We start from the raw sequence: 22,830 nt of genomic DNA, 5'->3' as shown, positions 1-22,830 counted from the left end.
AGGATCTCCCATAGGAGTCATATACAGATGTAGTGGATTCATGATAGATACAGATGGTATAACTTACAATAGTAAACTGTGCACCAACAAATGAGTAGCTCCATATACTTCAATCAATCATTCACCCTCTATGTAAACCTACAATGGAAAGAGAAAAGTCAACTTAGAACACCTGCACTATACTGGAGTTCTAGGAATGAATGAACATTATGATCCTTGGGCTATGGTGATGTCAGATCGATCTCTCAAAAAGGTAAACAATAACAACTCATAAGAGTATAGTGAGAAGGGTTATACGTAATAGCTGCAGCAGAGAACACTTTCACAGATTTGAAGGATTTTTTTTGAAATATACACAGCGGAGTAGCAGAGCATTGCCCTCAGAGCATTCCCAATTCAAGGTGGGTTTACAATGAACATGCCACATTGGCAACCCCCAACCCGCCTTCTCTCCAAAATTGATCAGCCCGCTAAAACTATTTTGATGTAGTGACAGGTGGGCTACTTCTGGTTGGCATCTTAGATGTCTGCTCACTCAAAAATCTCCCAAGTTTTCAAACCAAAGATAACCTACAAATTTTCTAGCCGAAGGGCTGTAAAAAGAATGCTAGATGAATGGATGATAAACACAATGTCAACTGCACGGTAGCTCCAACTACCGCCAAATTCATCTTTTGCGAAGCCACACGGTACCTTGCTTTGGTATGGTTTGTTTGGAATGCAGGTGGATATATCTTTTTAGGTTCTATATAATCTTCCTAAAGAACTAATAATTTTAGGACAGTTTGACAACATAGCAATGCATCTATCTATTGTGAAAGTTAATAGCATCTATCCACTTCTGAAGAGAACATAGCTCAATCTGATGACATCATGTTGTGGTACACTTTTTCTATATATATCTTTTAATTGTGACAAATGCATTCACCAAAGAGCTTCAAACCGAAATCTCAAATCGAGAACTACAATAGGATACTCTATTTATTGGCAATCAAAACTACAGTCCCCAACTCAAAATGTTCGATGGCGGTTTTTTAGTCCTTTGTGCCTAGGGTGGATCCAATGTTATACTAGGACTTGGGGTAATAGGCTACTTGTGTGGCACATGTAGGGTTGTTTTGTGCATTTTCGTGTTCCTGTGCTCATAGGCTTTCTCAACCTACTTTGCTTCATTTATTAATGAAATTCTATTTTACCAAGAAAAAGTTAAAATAATATATACTATAGTATAACTTATCATCAGCAAGATCCTCCACACTTCCCTAGTTTTATAGGTTTATAAAGAAAAAATGATGACAAGAATGGAAGCATCAAGTTAGTAAGCTAAACATGCGAAGGTTAATCAAATGAGAGCTGAAGTGCTAATTGCTAAACCATATCATCATTTCACTAAAACTAAAAAATAAAATAAATTAAATATCATCATTTCACTTACAATTGTACTGTCATTCAACTTTAGAAATCAAACAAGAAATTATGCTTACCAGCCAGGTTCTGCCTTTCAAGTATGACTGGGTCATTGGTTTAACGAAACTAGGAAAACCATTTTCAAGTTTCGACTTCAAGTCCTAAGCTCTTTCCATCGCAGGGTTGACCCTAGAATCCTCAGCTATTTCTATCACATGGTTGACCCTAGATTCCTCTGAATACTCTCTATTGACAATCCGATTTGATAAATTAAGTACATTACACATTATATCCCATCAGACAATCTTCTAAATACATATACGTAACCACAAACCTCGTAGGACTTTCTTCGATAACAGTGGGATCCTGAAAAATGAACATTTGGGGGTAAGTGAACTTCAAAATGCAATGTGGATATAAAGGAGTAACTTGGGTGAAGAGAAAATGACTCACTTCTTTGTATAATGGAGTTGGCAATTTAGAAATGGGATGATCTTCTTTATCCGATAATTGCTAATCGGAGTCGGCTTTTCTTTTCAGATACACCAGTTGGCAATTTAGCCCTAGTCTTTTCTTCATATACTGGAGTTGGCAATTCAGCAATACGAGATGATCTTCTTGGTTCAGTAGCAGTCATTTCTTTGCAAGAAGGTCAAGGTCTCAAAAATCGAATTTTTTAAGGAATAACACAAGTAATAAAAAACGCACCTTTGGTTATAACTGGAGCAACTAACACCGAGTTAATTTCAGTTGTGATATCACCTAGTAGTAGTGTGAAAAATAGAAAACCATAGAAGAAGAAGACGAAGGAAGGACGTTACCTAATAGAGGCAGCAGCAGCGGCTAGTGCTGACTCCCAAAAGTTGTGGAACGATGAAAAATATGAGAGATGAGATGATATAAGAGAGAGGCAATGAAAGAGGCAGACGATATAAAGCCTATTTTTTTAGTAATCTTAAATAGGAGAGAAGAGCGTGATCATTTTGGTCTTTCCCTCTCACCGAAAATTCTTATTTAGTCATCTTAAATTCTAATTTAGCTATTATTTTAATATTATATTTAACATTCACGATTTATTTACGCTTTCTGGTTGAAGCAAATAATTTAAAAACGTAACAAATTAATTCTCAAATTGGGAAAAATTAACGTAACACTTTATATATAATTGTAACGCTTATAAAACGTTAGGAACCTAGTTACACTTTAAAACCGTTACTAAGCAAAAAACTCGAGCATTACTAATATCTTGTTTTGGTGTAGTGTCACATATGACATATTCACAGAAACCAAAAAACTATATCTGAAAAAGACTCAACATTGAACAGTGTAACTATGTGTCTGTGTAAAATAAAGTACTAAAGTACTTGGGTTAACACTTAACAGTGTTCGCTTCGAATTTTAACTAAAAACCTATAACCCATAACCAACAAAACACAAAATAAAAAGCAGACACACAAACCGAAACCAAACAAAAACCAAAACCAAACAATTGAAACAAATAACGAAACAAACCAGTTTGACTCTTTATCAAAAATTTAAGCAAAACCCACAGGTACCCCCTTTTCCACAGTTTCACTTTTCTCTCTATTATTCTAATTAGCTATCCATAATTTCTAAAGTTTTATAGGTAAGCCTAATATTATTAAATTTCCTGTCTTATTTTGTATCTTTTCATATTAAGTTGATTCCTAAACCATGTGTTTTAATTTGTTTGTATTCTTTTTGTGAATTTATTAAACCACATATTTTTATTTAATTTTATTTTGTGAATATCATAATAACATTGGTAGTTTATTTTAATTAGTGCAATTTAAATTCAGTTGATTAATGGTTTATTTTAATTATTTAAACAGATATGTTAAAATATTTGATCAAAGGAAAGTCGTTGCCCACTCAACCTACTTAACCACCTAATAAAACAAATACTGTTGCCAGTGTTGCAGTAGGATCCTCCTCAAAGCGAAGTCATCAAGAAATTGAGGATGGTGGTGTTGAACAACCCACATCAAAGCGGGTTCAACGTGAAAATCGTGAAGAACTTGACTTGTATAGTCTTCAGGGAGACCCTGCACTGAGGAAAAAGATTTCAGATTATCATCCTAATGATCAAGACTCGGTGAGAAGAGCATATTTGCTTAGGGGTCCTTGCCAGCCTAATCATGCTTTTCCTCCAAGAACAAGAGGCAAGAGAATCCGACACTTCCAGAAAGAGTGGTATGAGGAGTTTAGTTGGTTGGAATATAGTATTCACGTGGATGCCGCATTTTGTCTATATTGTTATCTCTTTAAACCTAATAAAGGGGCACAAGGAGGTGGGGATGTTTTTTCTCACAGGGGGTTTACTAATTGGAAAAGAAAAACCAAATTAAAGGAGCACGTTGGAGGACCAAATAGTGCTCATAATATCGCTTATAGGGCAGCACAAGCTTTGTTAAATCAAGAGTAGCATATCGAGACATTTCTTCACAGACAATCTGACCAAGTTCGAAGGGATTATCGAATACACCTAACTGCAATAACTAATTGCATTAGGTTTCTTTTGAGACAAGGTTTAGCTTTCCGTGGTCATGATGAATCAGATGAGTCGATCAATAAAGGTAATTTTCTTGAACTTATACGGTTTCTGAAAGATCATAACGAAGTCATTAAGAAAGTTCTTGATAATACTTCTAAAAATCGGAAATTGACATCGCCTGATATCCAAAAAGATATTGTGAATTCGACTGCTGTGGAAACTACAAATGCTATTCTAAAAGATTATGGAAATTCATTGTTTGCTATTTTAGTTGATGAAGCACGTGATATATCAATTAAGGAGCAAATGGCAGTTGTTTTGCGTTATGTCGATAAGAAAGGTTGCGTGATTGAGAGATTTTTTGGAGTTGTGCATGTTAAAGAAACTAGTGCATTAACACTTAAAAAGACAATCGATGAGTTGTTCTCCAAGCATGGGTTGAGCATATCTAGACTGCGTGGACAAGGGTATGATAGGGCCAGCAATATGCAAGGTGATTTGAATGGCCTAAAAGCACTTGTAATGAAGGAGAATGAATCTGCATTTTATGTTCATTGTTTTGCCCATCAGCTTAAGTTAGCCCTTGTAGCAGTTGCAAAGAATCATGAGTCAATCGCTAACCTTTTTAGTATTCTCTCTAATGTGGTAAATACTGTTGGAGCATCATGTAAGCGACGGGATATGTTGCACGATGCAATGAAGGCTAAAGTTGTTGCAGCATTACAAAGTGGAGAAATTTCAAGTGGCAAAGAGTTGAATCAAGAGACTAGTCTTAAACGATCTGGTGACACTCGATGGGGCTCATACTATTATACACTTCTTGGCATGATAACCACTTATGGTTCAGTAGTTGATGTGCTTGATAATGTAGCGAGAAATGGTTCAAGCTCAGAACAAAGAGGTGAGGCTTACGGATTATTAGATTTAGTGTAGTCTTTTGAATTTATCTTCAATTTGCATTTGATGAAAGCGATACTAGGAATTAGCAATGATTTGTCAAAGGCTTTGCAGCGTGAAGACCAAGACATTGTCAATGCCATGGCTCTTGTTAAAATAACAAAGGTACGCTTACAGGCGATGAGAGATGATGGGTGGGATAGTCTCCTGACTGAAGTTTCTTCACTATGTGTCAAACATGATGTGGTTGTTCCAAATATGGAAGAGAGGTATATGGCTCGAGGGAGGTCTCAACGAATAGCAGAAGGAAACACCAATTTACATTACTATCGTGTTGGATTATTCTATCACTGTATTGATTTGCAAATTCAAGAGTTAAACGACCGGTTTAATGAAGCAAACGCAGAATTACTTCTTTGTATGGCATGTCTTGATCCTAGTGAATCGTTTGTTGCTTTCGATAAGCAAAAGTTGATCTGTTTTGCTCGACTTTATCCCGATGATTTTTCAAAGATAGATCAGATGGAATTAGTGGATCAGCTTGAGAATTATATCATTGATGTGCGTTCCGATACTAAGTTTGGTGAAGTAAATGGAATTAGCGGCCTAGCCAAAAAAATGGTTGAGACAAAGAAAGACATTGTGTACCCACTTGTTTATTTGTTGATTAAGTTGGCGCTGATTTTACCTGTTGCTACTGCCACTGTGGAGAGGGCATTTTCTGCTATGAATATCATAAAGAATCGTCTGCACAATCGGATGACGGATGAGTGGGTGAATGATTGTTTAATAACATATATTGAAAAAGAAGTTTTTGATAGCATTGATACCGAATTGATCTTACAACGCTTCCAGAAGATGAAGAAGGATGACGAAAAAGAAGGCCGCCGAGGACAACTATGAACAAGTACTTGTTTAGATTTGATTTTTTTTTCTAATACATTATTATATATAATATATGTTTTTTTATTTTTATTTTTTTTTGTCCGGCTAGCTCACCCTCACTTACTTTCCTAGCTCCACCACTGTTCCTAATGCAGGTGGATATGGTGGGAATGTGACTTTATTCACTTCTTTATGGTTCAAAACCTTTGTCCAATGCAAAGGTGAATATAGTGGTGACTATTTTCCCAAGTCAAAATGAGAGTGAAATCTTCAACCGAGATAGTGGCTAAGTTGTGAACTTCGGACGGGATGTTGGATTCCGTTTGGATTACAAAACTCATCAGATGGAATCTAACATCCCGTCTCGCTATATTTCTTTTTTTCCAGATGGAATCAAACATCTCGTCCGGAGTCCTAACGGCTACTTCACCAATGGTCAGAAAGTCAGAACAGTAAAAAATGGTCAAAAATAAAAACTTTGGTATATATACAACATTTGTTCCATTTCAACTCACACTTCCAACAATCATATTTCTTCTTCTTCAAAATCAGTTCTTTAAAAAAAAATATATCAAATGGCATCTTAAAACAACTCAAGCAAGTGGTAGCACTCAAACAAAAGCAAAGACTCACTTTAGCATGTCTGAAGATCAAGCTATATGTCTTGCTTGGATAAAAATTAGTGAAGACTCCATTGTTGGTGCTTTCCAAAATGCAAAAGGATTTTGGAATCGTGTAACAAACGAGTTCAATCAAACACGTGGGTCGGATAGGTCTTCCAATTCAATTTGCGGTAGATGGAAATATATTTTGAAAATGATGAACAAGTTTGTTGCAATTGTAAATGCAGTGGAGGCTCGACATGCAAATGGTACAACAATACAAAGTCAAGTAATTACAACTTCGTCAATTTATCAATTATTGATTATCTTAGTCTTAGTCTAATTATTATTTCCATCTTAGTCTTAGTCTAATTATTATTTCCATCTTAGTCTTAGTCTAATTATTATCTTAGTCTTATTATCTTAGTCTTAGTGATTATCTTAGTCTAATTATTTCCATTTTATTTTTTAGTTGTCCGAGGCAAGGATGACGTACCAACAACAAGAAAAATTGTTTTTTTCACTTGATCATTGTTATGCTATACTCAAGGATAATCCAAAGTGGAGTAGCAGTTTTTGAGACAAGGTCAAGCCGCCCCACAAAAGAAAAAGGTCAGAAAAGTGATGGTGAAGATTCAACTTCTAATTCACCAAGTGTTGGTGGAGTTAAATTGGAGGGTTCTCAAGAAATGGAGCTTCCCCTTGGATCGAAGAAAGCTAAGTCCAAGAGGAACCAAGAAAAATCAGTTGATATGTTGGAGGGTTACTTTACATGTTTAGATGATACATTTGTAAATGATGCAAGTGAAACACAAAAGTGCTTAGAACTTAGGGAAATGGAGCTTATATATGGTCAAAGAATTGTGATGGCAAGAGAAGAAGAAAATCGGGTTCAAATGGAAAAAAATTGGGTTCAAATGGAAAAAAACTGGCTTCAAAAAATGCAATATGAAGCTAAGATTTTAGCGTCTGATATAAGTGTCCTCCATCTCGATACTGCTTTTATAATTGAGCAACAACAAGCTGAAATACGTGCTAAATAGGCAAGGGCTAGAGGTGGTTCTAGCTCTAACTAAGCTTATGTAATATCTAGTATTTTATTTTAATTAATGCACTATGTATTTTAATTTCACTGTCTTTTTAATTAATGCACTATGTATTTTAATTTCATTGTCTTTTTAATTAATGAACTATGTATTTTAATTTCATTATTATTTTTTAATTAATGCACTATGTATGTTCTTTTTAGTATAATTATTTTCATAGAAATACAATTACCAATAAAATTAAAATACATTGTAATATAGTTCATTAAAACGTACACAACTCATAAAACACATAGGAACTTCATAGTTCACTTTTGGAATTACATAGGAAATACATTAGAAAATACATAGGAAATACTTTGAAACTTCATAGTTCACATTAGGAAATACATCATACTTTGGAACTGAATATAGTTCACTCACTTTCATTTCCATTTTAATTTTCCCCTCCTTCTCCCTCTGGATCTGACCAATTTGGATCATAAATTGGTATTGTTGTTTCTTCAATACAAGTCCAATTCCACACATGCTCAACTAATCCCTTTTGAAGATTAGTATATGTAACTTCAATTATGATTTTATTTAATTACTGCTTAAATCATCTGATAGACAAAATGATAATCATCATCTTCCTGAAAGAGCTTAGATATTTTTTCATTCCTCTGACCTTTCCAATTCCACACTCCACTTGCACGTTCATGCTCAACAATCATATTATGCATTATAATGCATGCCTTCATTATGTCTCCAAGAACAACAACGCTATGACAACATACAGTTCGCGAAGCCTTAAAAATATGTCATCTTGCCTGCAAAACTCCAAACGTCCTTTTAATATCTTTTCTTGCAGCTTCTTGACGTTAACTAAATATCTTTTCATTCTTATTTTTTGGATAACAAATGGATTGAACAAATGTGCCCCATTTTGGGTAAATACCATCGGCAAGATAATATCCCATATCGTAGTCATTACCATTCACATTAAAATTAACAATAGGAGCCTCATCTTGCTCTAATTATTCAAAAACATGAGAATGATGAAGCACGGTAATGTCATTATGCGAACCTGGTAAGCCGAAGAAGCAATGCCAGATCCAATAGTGTTTGTCTGCAATGGCTTCTAGTACCAAAGTTGGTTCCTTCTTATACCCTACATGTTGTCCAGCTCATCCAGTTGGACAATTCTTCCACACCCAGTGTATACAGTCAATTGATCCAAGCATTCTTGGAAAACCCCTTGCCACATTTTCAGCTAATATCCTAGCTGTGTCTGCCTCAGTTGGTCGTCTCAAGTACTCTCCCTCAAACGCCGTGATTATTGCAACGCACTAACGCTTCATAGATACAACTGCTGAGGAATCTCCAATTTGAAAATACTGATCCATTGAATCAGATGAACAACCAGTTGCTAATTGTTCAACTGCAACTAATTCCTTCTGCAACCCAGAAGTTGTTTGCCGACCCAATCCATCCACCTTGTCTTGGAAGTAGTCGTCGAATAATGCAATAGTTTTCAACATATACGTAAAAAGCTCTCTTTGCATCCTGTACCTTTGCCTAAACTTATAAGGAGGCCACATATAAGGTGTTGTGAAGTAATCCCTCAGTATATCTTGTTTACATAAATCATCACCATCTCTAAACGTATATGCTTTGCCCATCACAGATCCACCGCGTTTGTATGTATCCATATCTTCAATGGCTGCTTGAGTCATTAATGCCCCAGCAATGTATAATAACTGATGCCTCCTCCTCCTCCTTCGCCTCATCATATCATTATGCTCATCTCTTACTTTTTCCATGTATTCATCTTCAGCGGAAGTACTAGAAGACCCGGTAAAACCAGAAAATGAACTATTACTACTAGATCCTCCCCATAAACTTTGGTTGAATGTAATTCTATCTTCTCTAGACATTTTTTCAATTTTTAGCTTGGTTATGGGGAAGAAGATGACTGTTTGTTTAATCTAAAAGAAAGAATAGTAAAACAAAATATGTAAGGTAAGGTCACATGTGATAAGGTCATATGTGATAGTTAGATTTTGGTTCACTCTCCAATTGACAACACATTTTATCAAATTTTTGTTCACTCTCCAATTAACAACACATTCTATACAAATGTATCAAGGTCACATGTGATAGTTAGATTTTGGTCCACTCTCCAATTGACAACACATTTTATCAGATTTTTGTTCACTCTCCAAGTGACAACACATTTTATCCAAATGTACCACTGTGATCAACACGTACCCTCAATAATTCCAATGAATGGTCCACTATCAATAATTTCCAATGTATGGAATGAAGGAAAGGCGCAGAGGTATGGATATAACATTCCAGATGGGATGTTTCATTCCGTCTCGGTTTAAATGACCATATGGGATGTTTCTTTCCGTCTCGGTCTACACTATACAGTATTCTTGTCATAACCAAGCCTGAAAAGATGAGTGAAATTCCTAAAAAAATTCCTATCAGAACCAAGACATAGGAAATGAGTGAAATGCAACTTATAATTCCTGAAAAAAATTCTGTCAGAACCAAGCCTGAAAAATGAGTGAAATGCAACTTATAATTCATGAAAAAATTATACAGTATACTTTGGAAACCTACTAACTTACAATTCCTAAAAAAAATTTGTTATAACCTCATTTGTTTTATTGACATATTCATATCCAAAACTCATCAATATAAACCTGCTAATAAAGAAGTCATTACAAACAACAACCCCAAACACCATATTACAAGTAATGGTGCACAATTATTACAAACTAGAATAAAATTTCTACTGAGGCCTCCTCCCCCTACGAGAAGGCTCGGTCGAAGAGCTCTCCCTCCTACATCGTTGTCGCCTCTCTGGTTGAGCTTGAGCTTGAGGTGTGACACTTCCAGCATTCTCCAACTCTTGCACACGTCTCTGAAGCTACAAAGTTTGATTTCGCTCTTGTTGTAAGTACTCAAAACTTTGACGAGAGGACTCCATGAACGACGCACGCATGGCATAACTAAGAGAGCTGTAGTTAAGGAGCTCCAACCTTACTTCCTCCTGTTTAACAAAACAAATGCATGTTACATGTTATAGTGAATAATAATAATAACAAATCATGAATAAATTTAAATCATACTAACCACGGCTAACTGTTCAAATTGTCCTGACAAATCTGTGACCAATATGACATTTGCTGGTGGAATAGGTATGCTTATCTCTTGCCCCTGAGAATTAATCATGCTCCAGTGCCAAAGGTTAGACTCATCAAATATCTGTGGAGTTCTTTGCGGCATCTCAATATCATGAAACACCCTGGGTTGTGACTGTGGCAACTCCACTCCTTCTGGGAAATGAATGTCAGGCTTCAATGCTTCAGAAGTAACCCCTTCAAAATTGGTGCCCCGGTATAACGCACCTAGCAAGAGACCTCGACCAACCCTCTTCCAATACAAGTCATAGTCTCCTGTAAAAATGAAAGCTGCTGCATCTAGCCAATCATTTGGGTTTGCTCTATAGTGTGCAAGAGTTGCAGGAAGAATATCAGAGGTTGTCATATCTATGGGTGGTGGGTAAGGTATAACAATCTTTCCAGATACTTGACGCCAACATCTGTCCCTAAGGTACCATGCAGTTACTGACCCTACAAGTATCACTCGCTGCTGAGAAAGAAACCTTGCTCTATGACACATATAGGATAGTCTACGGTACTCAGTGTTCTCTAGAACATTTGGAATATCCGCATAAGGGGTCTGAAATATGAAGGAAGAGGCCCAGGGTTGCCACAAAATTTGGGTAGCTCCTAAAAGCTCAATCTGTTGATGAGTTTTATGAATATTATACGATAGATCCCCATACCCCCTCTGCCTACGATGAAGCCCCCATGCTTGAATACGTGGAATCAGGTCACGAGTCTCATTCTCTTCCAACGTCTTCAACACAGAATGCATTACACGAAAATATTCGTACCACTGCACCAATACTAAATCAATAGATAATATATATATATATATATATATATATATATATATATATATATATATATATATATATAGAGATGCAATAAGTAGATAAATAAATGAGATGAAATAATAACTTAATAAATAAGACTTACTGGTATAATCCAAACAAAGCCGCACAAATTGCCTTTAGCGGCTTTCGTCTCAACTCCGAGGTCTAGACAACGGTAAAGGTACGTCAAGATGGATTAACCCCAGTCATAATCCCACATCCTCTCTACGTCTGAGACAGCGACCATCCACCCGATACGTAAGAAACTATCTGAGTATCCGAATAATACCGCAGTAACAAAGTAGAAGAGGAAGGCACGTACATATTCTTAGATCGACTCCTCACCAATATGACAGTCTTTCAGCTTCTCCTTTAGCCTATTCAAATATCTCGAAGTAAACCAACTCATATTTATAGCTCATTTTTTAAACTGCTCAGCCGATAATCTCAAGAACCCGTCTTCCTCATCATTTTCTACCAAATCAAAACCTTCAAAGAAACTCATTGCCGTAGTAAAAAACTCCAAATTTTCATCAATAGGAACGACATCTCCATAACCAGTTGGGATACCCGTGAGCATTGTGAAATCAAGAGGGGTAATCCCAAGCTCACCCCATGGGAAATGGAATGTGTGGGTAGATTTCCACCACCGCTCAACTGTCCCAAACAACAATGCTTGATCATTTTGTCCCAAATTTGAATTTAAAAAATTCCCAAATGGTGTGGCGGCTATAATGTTGGTAACCATGATAAAATTAGGATCCGTTTTTTTATTTCAAACAACACCACCATGATACAACATTTGAAAGTGCACAGCGCACTTTCCATAGGTGTATTGCCTATATTACACACAATACAACAAACTATTCAACACAATATAATTTCAACTCAAATTTTTTTAACGCAATGGAACAAATTCAAATTAATTACACAACAACAAACTTGATATAAACTAACATAAATAATAATAATTAACATAAAAAAAAATCTAAAACTTACTTGAGACGCCGCCACTCTATTTGCTACATGTTGGACCGATGTTGACTCTAATGGTGGGTGTTCCTCGATTTCACAACGCGGTGGAAAATTAAACCCAAGTTCAATTTCATCCTCCTCGCCCACATTTTGAGTTCTTGACGACGATCCTTTTTGTCCCTTTTTTTTTGGATATTTTGTAATTTCCAAACCATCTACTACGCTCTTCAGGTGGTGAGGCAAGTGAGGAATCATTGGGAGAGAAGTCATTGGGAATTGAAGAAATCGAATTTTTTTTGGCAATGGAGGTTTCTAAAATTGCAATGGAGGCGCTGGAAGAAGGTGAAAGTGGGCTGTTTCGCGTCTGTTGATATTAGACTCACCAGATGGGATGTTTCATTCCGTCTCGTTATAAAATACCAGACGGGATCGATCAAAAAGCCTCCAGACGGAATCTAATATCCCGTTCGAGATTATTTTTCACCTTTGCATTGGGCAGTCTCACCTTGCTTTTCACCAAAATGGTGGAAAATAGAGAAAATAATGTCTACATGGAGGTGAATATTTGTGACTTGCAGTGGGAATGCTCTTAAAGTCAATGTGGCTCACGTAGAATCTTTGTTGTTTAGATGTTTCAATTTCGTTGAAATATTTCAATAGAAGTATCGGTTTTTCCAAATATTTCTCAGAAAGTCTCGGGCTTTTAATTTGTCGGAATATTGAACTTATCGGCATGAAGTCATGAAGTAGAATTTTTCTGCATTTCTTGACTGATACAAAAAAATGTCTTCTTCAGTGATCACTGTTGCAGAAGAAGAAGAAGATGGGCCTCAAATCCCTCTCTTATCACCAAATGAAGAAAATCTTTTTTCTCATTCAAATCAAGAACAACCCCGCCTTGTATCCCTTGACGTCTTTCGGGGTCTCACTGTTGCGGTATCTTCTTCTACTTTTTTTCATTCTACTAGAAACACTATATTTTAGTTGATATTATTTTATTTAACATGCAGCTAATGATACTTGTGGATGATGCTGGAGGAGCATTTCCATCAATTAATCATTCCCCATGGTTTGGTATTACACTTGCGGATTTTGTGATGCCGTTTTTTCTTTTCGGTGTTGGTGTTTCCGTTGCACTTGCATTCCAGGTATGATCGTTGACGTTGTCTATTTATTGTTTATTTAATAATAAAGGATATTTGTTTATTTAGTGCTAAATATTCGTAAAAGTGTTCTGAGTGGAGCATATGTTTCATTTCCTGGTAGAAGCTCACCGCTAGGTTGTGGATGAGTCCTTATATACAAGACAAAATCACTGCTAGGTTGTGGAAGACCTAATAGCATCTGTGAATGAGAGTTTATGGCATTGTTTGTGTTACATGTTAGTTTTATTGCATTTGTTTCGAAAATGTGTTAGCGGATTTTTCTTTACATCTTCGTGTTGTTTTCCTTGTTTTTTCTTACTACGAGATATGTACCTGACTTAGTTAAATTTCCATGTGGTCTTTTTTTCTCCATACTATGTAGAAAGCATCTAAAAAGACAACCTCTACAAAGAAGGTTTTATTCAGGACAATCAAGCTCTTTTTCATTGGCTTGGTGCTTCAAGGTATGTCTCTTCCCCACCTTGATGTAGGTTATTGTTTTTTAGGGCGTTTTAATTCTTTACCCTTCCAACATGATAATGCTAAAAGTGCAACTATGTCTACATTCAAAAGCCCTTCTTATTAACCCTTAGTGACATGGCTTCTCTTTCTGCGTCAATGCTGTATAGAAGTTGTGCCAAGTGATCCTCAAGTTCCTCTTAATACGTTAATAGATTTTTCACTTATTATTGACTAGACAATTTATTGAACTAATTACTCTACCTTTATTCCAAATCATACTGTATGCACTTGTCTCTCTTTTAGACTTGATTAATGGTTTGATACGTTTTTTCTATTCTTCTCTTTGTTGATTATGAAAAGAGAGTTAAATCTGCAAAATTGGTTACTTCGCTTTGTGTCCGGAAAAGCATTTATGAATCTTTTGATATTTGGCGGAGTAAATGAACTCCCGATCATGATTTCCAGTGCAAAACTTTTGATATTTTGAAGTTGAGATTCTTGACATGAGAATAATTTTGGAATTTCTACTTATGGAAACACAATTCACAAAAAATCCAAAGAACATGCTTCTGCAAATGACATGATAACTCATTGATTGTCTAGAAAATTTGAGTAGATATGATAGAGTTTGTGGTCAAGGTGCTCGAGAAGGTGTCTAACAAGCTAGTGGGGTGGAAGGCAAAATTATTATCAAATGGGGGAAGAATGACCTTGCTTAAATCAACATTTAGCCAAATTCCTATTTACTTCCTTTCTCTTTTCCCAATACCCGAAGTTGTGGTTAACGAAATTGAGATGGAGTTTAGGAGGTTCATTTGGAGTAGTATTACTAACAAGAAGAAATTACAGTGGGTTAGGTGGGATAGGTTTTGTCCTGATAAGTAGGATGAGGTTGCATGTATGTCAAATCCATGAATGAAACACTTTTATGTAAATGGTTGTGGGGGTATGGGAAGGAGAGGGAGAATTTATGCGTAAAGGTGATTGTTGGAAAGTATGGTGAGGATGACGGTGAGTGGAAGCCTAAAATTCCAAAAGGCCCATATGGGATCACTTTGTGGAAAGAGATAACTAGTGGATGGGATCAATTCAACAGTGACATAATCTTTAAGGTGGGGGGAATAAGATCACATTTGGGAAGGTGTTTGGGTGGGAGAAATGACGCTAGTGACCTATAGTCAAATATCTTTCAGTTAGTAGTTAACAAGGATGCTAAAGTGGCGTTTTTCTATTTGTCTAGAGGAGTGGATGGATCAGGTTTTGAGAAGAAACCTTAATGATTGGGAATTGAATACCTTTGCTGATTTGTCGTTAGTTTATTTGTCGAGAAGTAGAGGGGATTGGGAATTAGATAGGAGAAATTGAAAATGGGACAAGAGTAAGGTGTTTTCGGTGAAATTGTTATTTTGTGTGTTTGCCAAGAAAAAGGAGCGAGAGGAGTTAGAGGAGAATTAAATCATTGGCGATTTTCGACATAAGAAGATACGGGTGAATTCTATCCCGTTACGAGTGACCTTGGGAATATTCATACCATTGACGAACTAAATAAAAGAGGTAGGCATATTGTTAATGAATGCTGACTTTGTAAGGAGGTGGAAGAGGCTGTGTACCACCTATGAGTTATTTGTCCCGGTTGGTAAGTGACTTTGGGAGTTGTTCTTCTCATATTTTAATAAACCTTTGGAGGTGTCCGGTTGAGATTAGAGAGGCTCTTTGTGGAGACATCTTCATGGAGCCTTTTCGGTTGGAACGTAATTGGAGAGTGTTTGAGAACAAGGAAATGCACTAGTCTTTGGTGGATATTAGGGAGCGATTAATATTATTGGTCAAGAATGTCACCATTTTTAGGCTGTTGAGATTTCTTGATTTTATTTGAATTGGGATACTCTAGTTTGTTCTTTTTGGGAATCATGTGGGAAGGTAGTTAGCTCTTCTTAGTTCCTTCCTAAGTGCTAGCTATATTGTTTGTAACACTTTTATTGGGAAGAAAATATAACTTTTACTGATAATAAAATGATACTGTTTGGGGTGAAGTGTAGATCTAATTCAATTTTTTGATCATATAACTTTTTCCGATTTGTTGTTGGTTTATTTGTCAAGGAGAGGGGATTGGGAAGTAGATGGGAGAAATTGAAAATGGGACAAGAATAAGGTGTTTTCGGTGAAATCGTTGTATGGCGTGCTTGCCAAGCAAAACATGCGGCAAACATGGTCTCTTCTATACATCATTTTGATCAGAATATGATGTTCAAAAGAACACATAGTCAATATGCAACTTCAACTCAATCTAAAAATCATCTGAGTATTTAAACTTATGATCCACATGCCCAAGTTTGGAAATTATCTGGACTATTAGATTTTGACTTTGCGTCCTTTTTTTTTCATGTGACCCGTGTAACTGCCTTATCACTAAATACATTCATTTAATGGTAATGATGCATCTTGTGGAGAAATGGGTATGGGTAAGCTAGCACTTATGGAAAATAAATAGAGTATGAACTTGTTCAAAATAAAGAGCATACGGCCATACGCTGATCTGATCATAAAAGTAATTTTCTTTGCATATATGGACGCTTGTGATTGAAGGCATTGTTTTCTTTTTCCTTACTCTATTGTTACCATATAACTTGGCACTTAATAGCTTTTTGATATAAATGTATTTCTAGGTGGGTACTTCCATGGACGCAACCATCTGACATACGGAGTTGACATAGACCAGATACGATGGCTGGGTGTGTTACAGGTAGCAGTGATAACTGTATTTTTTTTTAATGTCTCTCGTGGTATTTTTCTGAAATCATTTAGAGGGATAAATACTACTTTCCGATTTTGGTAGCCTTACCGTTATACTTTTTTTCCCATTCCCACTTGTTAATTTGTTTCTTAGTTGTGCATGATAAAGGAGAGTCGTACTACAACATTGAATATTACCCATCAAGTATGTCTACATTTGACCCCTATATGGTATTAAGAAGAATAGCTTTAGATCCTTTTCTCCATACCATCTCATTCTATTAAAAAATCTTAGACTTGTTAATGGTTTGTTTCGTGTTACCACTTAGACATTACATATAACAGTGGCATTGGCTTGTCCAGTTATACACAAGTTTTGGCTAACCCTGCATCAGTAAATGAAATTCCTTCACACGATATGGCTACCTTATGCTCATTTGGTTTTTTCATTGTTTATTTAGTTATTTATTTAGCTATCATATTTTCCCCGTGCCCAACTTATCATATTGGGTGCGTGGCCTATCACGGAATTAATACGTTCAACAGCTTCTTTAGAGCATCTTATGGTCACTAGTGGAGCAACTACATTGTTTTCTGAAATGTTAGTACTTTATATAACAGCCGCCATGCTGTTCTTAAAACAGCTTCTGGGTTTTGTGTCTGTTATATACTGCCATCATTTTCCATATACGGTGTTTGTATATAATCTTTTTTTTTTAAAAAATTTTAAGCTGGGGTTAGGCAGACCCCTACCTGCATTAATCAACTAAATCTTACATATATGGTACCCGCTGCATCCTCCTCGACAATTTTAAATAAATCTTTCTCTAGAGGAGGACCAACATGCAAAATATCCCTTACATGGGAACAAGAGAGTCCTGCAATCCCTTACACTTTGTATATAATCTTTGATAATACTATAATAGTGTATTGTTAGCTATTTCATACTAGTTTCAAAAGCTGGAAATATTCTTGGGTTCTCATTCTTCATTTTATTCGAGTGAGAGCTAAGTTCAAATCTATAAAATCACTTCTTTTTTATAGATAAAATCACTATAAGTAACAACATCTCTTCGCCATCAAGCTGTAGTGATGACAGTTTCCAAATCTTCGTTAAGGTGAGAATGTTTGAGTGTTGCATGGTGTTTTGTCAAATCATCATAAATCAGCAATGCTCTGAAGTATTAAACAATCTGAACAACAAATATTGGGAGTTGATTTTCTTATAGTAATTTTTTGACCTAGTGCTGTGTGACGAAATGAAGGGTCAAATTCTATCTATTCTCTCTTGGGAAGTTATCTTCAAAACGTAACTTAATCAATTGTAGCATCTTTCTCCAGCATACCATATGACATATACATCGATTATGTACTACATGCATGTTATATACAAGTTAATGATGGTAAAATGGTTCATACTGTTTGATGTCTCTTGTTGGCGGAAGCTTCAACAATTGCTAAACATCAATAAGATTTAATAAAACAAGCACCTAAATCTAGGGTTTAAACCTTCAATCATGAAGAACAATTCCTTTAGGATAAATATTCAATAACAACCAACCTACAATGAAGGCTAGCATGCCTTTATATAATAAACCTCATTCCTAATTCTAGTTGGACTCCAAAATTGAAACTACTAAATAGCCTACATCTAAAACAAAAATAAGAAACTACTAAATAGCCTACATCTAAAACAAAAATAAGAAACTACTTGATTCTATTACTAATCCTAATTTAGTAACTACTGCCAAAACATAATAACAACTAATATAAAATAGAATTATCGGTTCCAGATCCTTGTTTCCAGCATGTGCTGACGTGATGTCAGCATCATGCTCCTGCATCACTGTTTCCTCTATTTTTGTCTAAGATCTGAGCTCTCGTGCCACAAGGCTAACTTGAAAATTTTTACTGACTCCAACTTGCTGTTAAACATGACACAGCAACCACATATGCGATAGAATAGACCTCATAGTTAAGTTTTTATATTGTGCAGAGGATTTCAATTGGATATTTTCTAGCTGGGATTTCAGAAATCTGGCTTGTTGGCAATACTATGGTGGATTCAGCAGTCACATTTGTGAAGAAATACTATGTTCAGTGGTTAGTACTGTTGCTTTGGATTTCACACTTCTTACAATGTGTGGTTCACTTTTACCATTGCTGTGCTCCGTTTTTCATAATAAAGCTGATTTACCTGTCCGTAATAATATCTTTAGCTAGTGCTTTTCCACTGCTCTCTCATGTCCTTTGCAAGCTATACCCTATTCAGTATTATGCATGTGCATTTAATTAGAATGCAAAACCTGCCCAAGTTAAGTGTCAAGTTATCTCTTTTGTTTCCAATACAAATGCATTTTTCAGGTTTGTTGCTTCTACTTCATGGCACTCTGCATGCTTTGACTTTGACCAAATTTAAAGCAGGATGACCATCCATTTTGGCAGTGAAATCCTGGATAGCATATTGATCACCGAGTATGTAGGTGGTAGGAGGTGCGACTGTCACATTTGTGCATTTATTGGATGTGGAGAAGGCATGTTTTTGAGACGGAAATTTGAATGCGAAGTCAAGGATGCAATGTGTTAGTGTCTCATTTCTATCTAGTCGAGGTTTTGCCTTCTTGGATTTATAGGAAGGAGAGAGGTCCTAGTACAAAGTTCCCTTGTCTCAGTCAATTGTGACACTCGTAGTGACGGTGCTGGTTGAGTTGCAGGAGAAGATTATAAATATTGTGGCTGTCTATAGGGGAAGTTATGTTTCAGCTTAAGCGACTGGGGCCATCTAACCTCAGAAAGATCATTGTGCTATATGGTGAAAAGGCAGGGTGAAAAAGGTATTCTTGAATTGGCCTATATGGTGTCAGATGACTTTTTAACTTCCCCTCCATTTGGGAGTAAATGGTTGTCCATATCCATTTGATTGATCATAGAGAGTTTGGACAGATATATGGCGTGACAAATAACATGTTTTCTAATGTGAAAGATCTGATAAGAGTAATCACTATGATGTGGAGTTCAGAGAGAAATGATAAAGGTCCTACCTAGTGAAGTTTAGTAGTGCATAATCTTAAGGTGAGTTGAGGAGCATGATGAGATATGAGGGGACACTGGTTATGTGAGGTTGCTCTTACTATTGATTTTCCTTATCTTATAGGCTCCATCAGGTCGTAGAGTTTTGCATTCCAAAACTTCACATTGAGATGTGAAAAGGGCGAGTGGGGCTAGCTTTACATCGTTCTTTGCTAAGGTGGGAACCACCTCTGATGCTAAATAAGAACCATCCATTTAATCTTTGTGAGAACAACATGTGTGTAAACGTCTCCTTTCTGATCTTTTTATTCCAATGCATATACTTTCTTGCGGGTATGGGAAGTTTCCTGCAGCGTGAAAGGAGTTTGCAAATATCTAGTACCTGCTACCTTGCTTCTTATGGTGGCTTAAGCTGTCCTCTCATAACTGTCAGTCCAAGGAAGAGAGGAATATCATAATTGTCTTCTTCCTCACGCCTTTCTCTATTGGGGATTTTGTTTTCACTTATTTATTCTGTGTCCGTACTTTTAAAACTGTAGCTATTCTCTTTGTCCTTCTAAAGATGGCTTGAGTAATACCTGTTGTGATATTAGAGTTGTTACTATACTGGATTCCCAGATTCCTTGCCTACCTTTTTATGAAAAGAACTTTTGAGTGGGAGCTTTATTTATGTCTAGCTTCAAGGGACATAGCGGGAAGTATATTCATGCCTAGGATCTTTCTCCTGCTTTAGGATATCACGTTGATACACTAATAACCGAGAAGGGTCTTCTTTACCTCAGCTTCAAACCAGAGGTTTTGGGGAGAAAAGGATATCAAATATTGCAGCTATATGTGCCTAAGAGCTTTGTGCACGTACTACTGGTGGAATTTATTCTACTGCCTCAACTTAGTTTTATTTCACATACACTTGACGTCTTCTAGTTGGGACTATTGACATGGCTTTTTTCAGACACGTGCTGTTATATAATACATCGTAGTTCATCACCTACTTAAGCATGCACAAAAGATAATTGTAAAATTATAGTACTTTAACTTTTAATTCCTTTAGTGCCCTAGAAAGTAAACTTGTATGTGGTTCTTTCTATTGAAATTTATTTCATTGTCACTTCTTTTCCTTTGTTGTGAAGGATGCTTGCTGTTATGCTATGCTCTATATACATGGGCCTGTTGTATGGACTTTATGTTCCCAACTGGATATTTGAAGTTTCAAGCACGAATACCTTGCCACCGCTAAATAATGGATCTTATACCAAAATTGTGAGTTCAAATCTAGTGCTTCCAGGTCACTTACGCAAAAAAATTAATGATAACCCTTATATATGGGGACTTTGGAGTCACTTTAAGTGAAGTTCATATAACCGTTCCCCATATATATATACAGCCCGGCTCTCTGAAGGATGTCCATAAATGGACTTGAGCTAAATATTCAAAAAATCGGTGAAATACACTCTCACGAAGGTGTTAGTAGTCGAATCCTAAAAACCTTGAACTTCTTAAAATATGGGATTCGACTTCTAACACCTTCATAAGAGTGTATTTCACTGATTTTTTGAATATTTAGTTCAAGTCTATTTAAGGACGTCCTTCAGAGAGCCGGGTTGTATATATATGGGGAGGGATAGAGTCACTTCATCGACTTACAAATTGAATTAAAACTTGATTTTTTTGTGGATATGATTTTTTAGAGAGCTTGCCCACAAAATTTTATTCTATTTGGATATGTCTAATCTTGCGAAAACTAGTGTTTAATTTTGAACATTTATCAAACGGTGTAGAATTTTCCGATTTTATAATAACATTTGATTAGGTTAGACATATTTGAATTAACCGAAATTTGGTAGGCATATTATTTATGGTGGGGAGATCATATCTACAAAACATTGGCCTTTAATTTAATTCAACTGGTAGGGTGACATATGGCCTTGTACGTTTTGGAAGTGGCTCGGAAGTGGCTTTATCCCTCCCCTATATATATATTTTGGCTGTCAACCTAGCCAGACCATTTTAAGTGGCAAACATAATAATTGCCCATGGCCCATAAAGAGGACATAAAGAAGAAGCATTATTTTGCTCAAGATGATAAAGATTCTTATCCTTAAACCAGGAATACAAACAAGAATGTTTTGTAAAGGTAGACCCCTTATATGGACTTCCCAACTTTTGTTTTCCTCAAAAGTCAAAAGGTGAATAGGAGTTTTGCATTATGAAGATTTTTATCTTTTCAAGCCGAAAGTAAAAGACAAGTATATTTTTGTTACAACCCAGTCACTATTTGCGAGCACTATTCACTAACTCTCACTGTTGGAAGTGTTACCACTCACTTCCTCCTACCAGTCTCCTCCTCTCTTTGGACACTCTTTTCTTTTTTCCTCTTTTCTCTTCTCCTTTCTCTTTTATCTCTCCCCTCTTCTTCATCTCAACCCTCCACCTGTCCCCTATCTCGCGGTCCCCTTCTTTCCATGTGTAGGGTTTCCGTACCGCGACCACCGGCATCACCCGATCCGGTGGATCGCGGCTTTATTATATGTTATCCGACCGGCACATCTCACCATTGATATCCGGTCGCGCATCCCGCCACTACAGATGCCCCTCTCGAGTCCGCGATAGTTTTTCGACGGGAGTCGAGAGTTCGCCACATTAAACTTTCCAACCGTAGTCTTCCGTCTTCCTTTCATTTGGATTCACGAGTTTCCACGCGGAGTACAACCGGCGCCCCTCGTTTCTTGTGCATCCACGTGTCCTTCATTGGTTGGTTCCTTTTGGTGTCCCCTCGATTTCAGCTCCCCTCAAATTACTCTTTTACCCCTCTTATAAAAAGCCATTTCGATTTTTCCTCTCACTTAGCTTTTCTTTTGCCTTTCGGTTCCTCCCCAACCTCTCCCTACCCCTTCTTGTTTGTTTTCCAAAGACCGGCCGCCGCGAGCTCGCCGCGTCGTCTTCTTCGGTTTCTTCTGCGGAAATTATTGCTCCGGGCCGCTTCCTTTTACCTCGGGTTGGTCTCCTCTTTCTCTAGCCCCATTTAATTGCTATATGCGCGCATTTCTCCTTTGTCCTTTGTGTTAGAATCTGTTCGTCTCCCTTTCTTTCTCCGCGCTTTGTGGCGTGGTGTGTTTTCCACCGACCCGCGATGTCGGCT

The 22,830-nt window shown here is 36.7% G+C and overlaps 3 protein-coding genes across 4 annotated transcripts in view; all 3 read left to right on the top strand.

The window, feature by feature from the left end:
• The first annotated feature begins 4,228 nt into the window (after positions 1-4,228).
• Positions 4,229-4,855, top strand: LOC147498611 (uncharacterized). The gene has a single exon (XM_086563287.1). The coding sequence runs from the start codon at positions 4,229-4,231 to the stop codon at positions 4,853-4,855; it is 627 nt and encodes a 208-aa protein (XP_086419413.1).
• Positions 4,856-4,960: 105 nt separating this feature from the next.
• LOC147498610 (uncharacterized) lies at positions 4,961-5,880 on the top strand. Its single transcript, XM_086563286.1, has 3 exons — positions 4,961-5,380; positions 5,492-5,593; positions 5,860-5,880. The coding sequence occupies exons 1-3, from the start codon at positions 4,961-4,963 to the stop codon at positions 5,878-5,880; spliced, it is 543 nt and encodes a 180-aa protein (XP_086419412.1).
• A 7,187-nt stretch (positions 5,881-13,067) lies between these two features.
• Positions 13,068-22,830, top strand: part of LOC147498609 (uncharacterized) — a 33,421-nt gene continuing 23,658 nt past the window's right edge. For both annotated transcript variants that reach the window (XM_086560558.1, XM_086560557.1), the window contains exons 1-6: positions 13,068-13,257; positions 13,332-13,469; positions 13,849-13,930; positions 16,595-16,671; positions 18,658-18,764; positions 20,822-20,951. In XM_086560558.1, the coding sequence (XP_086416684.1) occupies positions 13,105-13,257; positions 13,332-13,469; positions 13,849-13,930; positions 16,595-16,671; positions 18,658-18,764; positions 20,822-20,951 (687 nt within the window). In that variant the 5' untranslated portion in view covers positions 13,068-13,104. The remainder of the gene's footprint in view (positions 13,258-13,331; positions 13,470-13,848; positions 13,931-16,594; positions 16,672-18,657; positions 18,765-20,821; positions 20,952-22,830) is intronic.

The sequence above is a fragment of the Coptis chinensis genome, chromosome 5, assembly GCF_015680905.1.
Source record: "Coptis chinensis isolate HL-2020 chromosome 5, ASM1568090v1, whole genome shotgun sequence".
NCBI classification, from domain to species: Eukaryota; Viridiplantae; Streptophyta; class Magnoliopsida; order Ranunculales; family Ranunculaceae; genus Coptis; species Coptis chinensis.
This window is presented reverse-complemented; position numbering and strand designations above follow the sequence as displayed.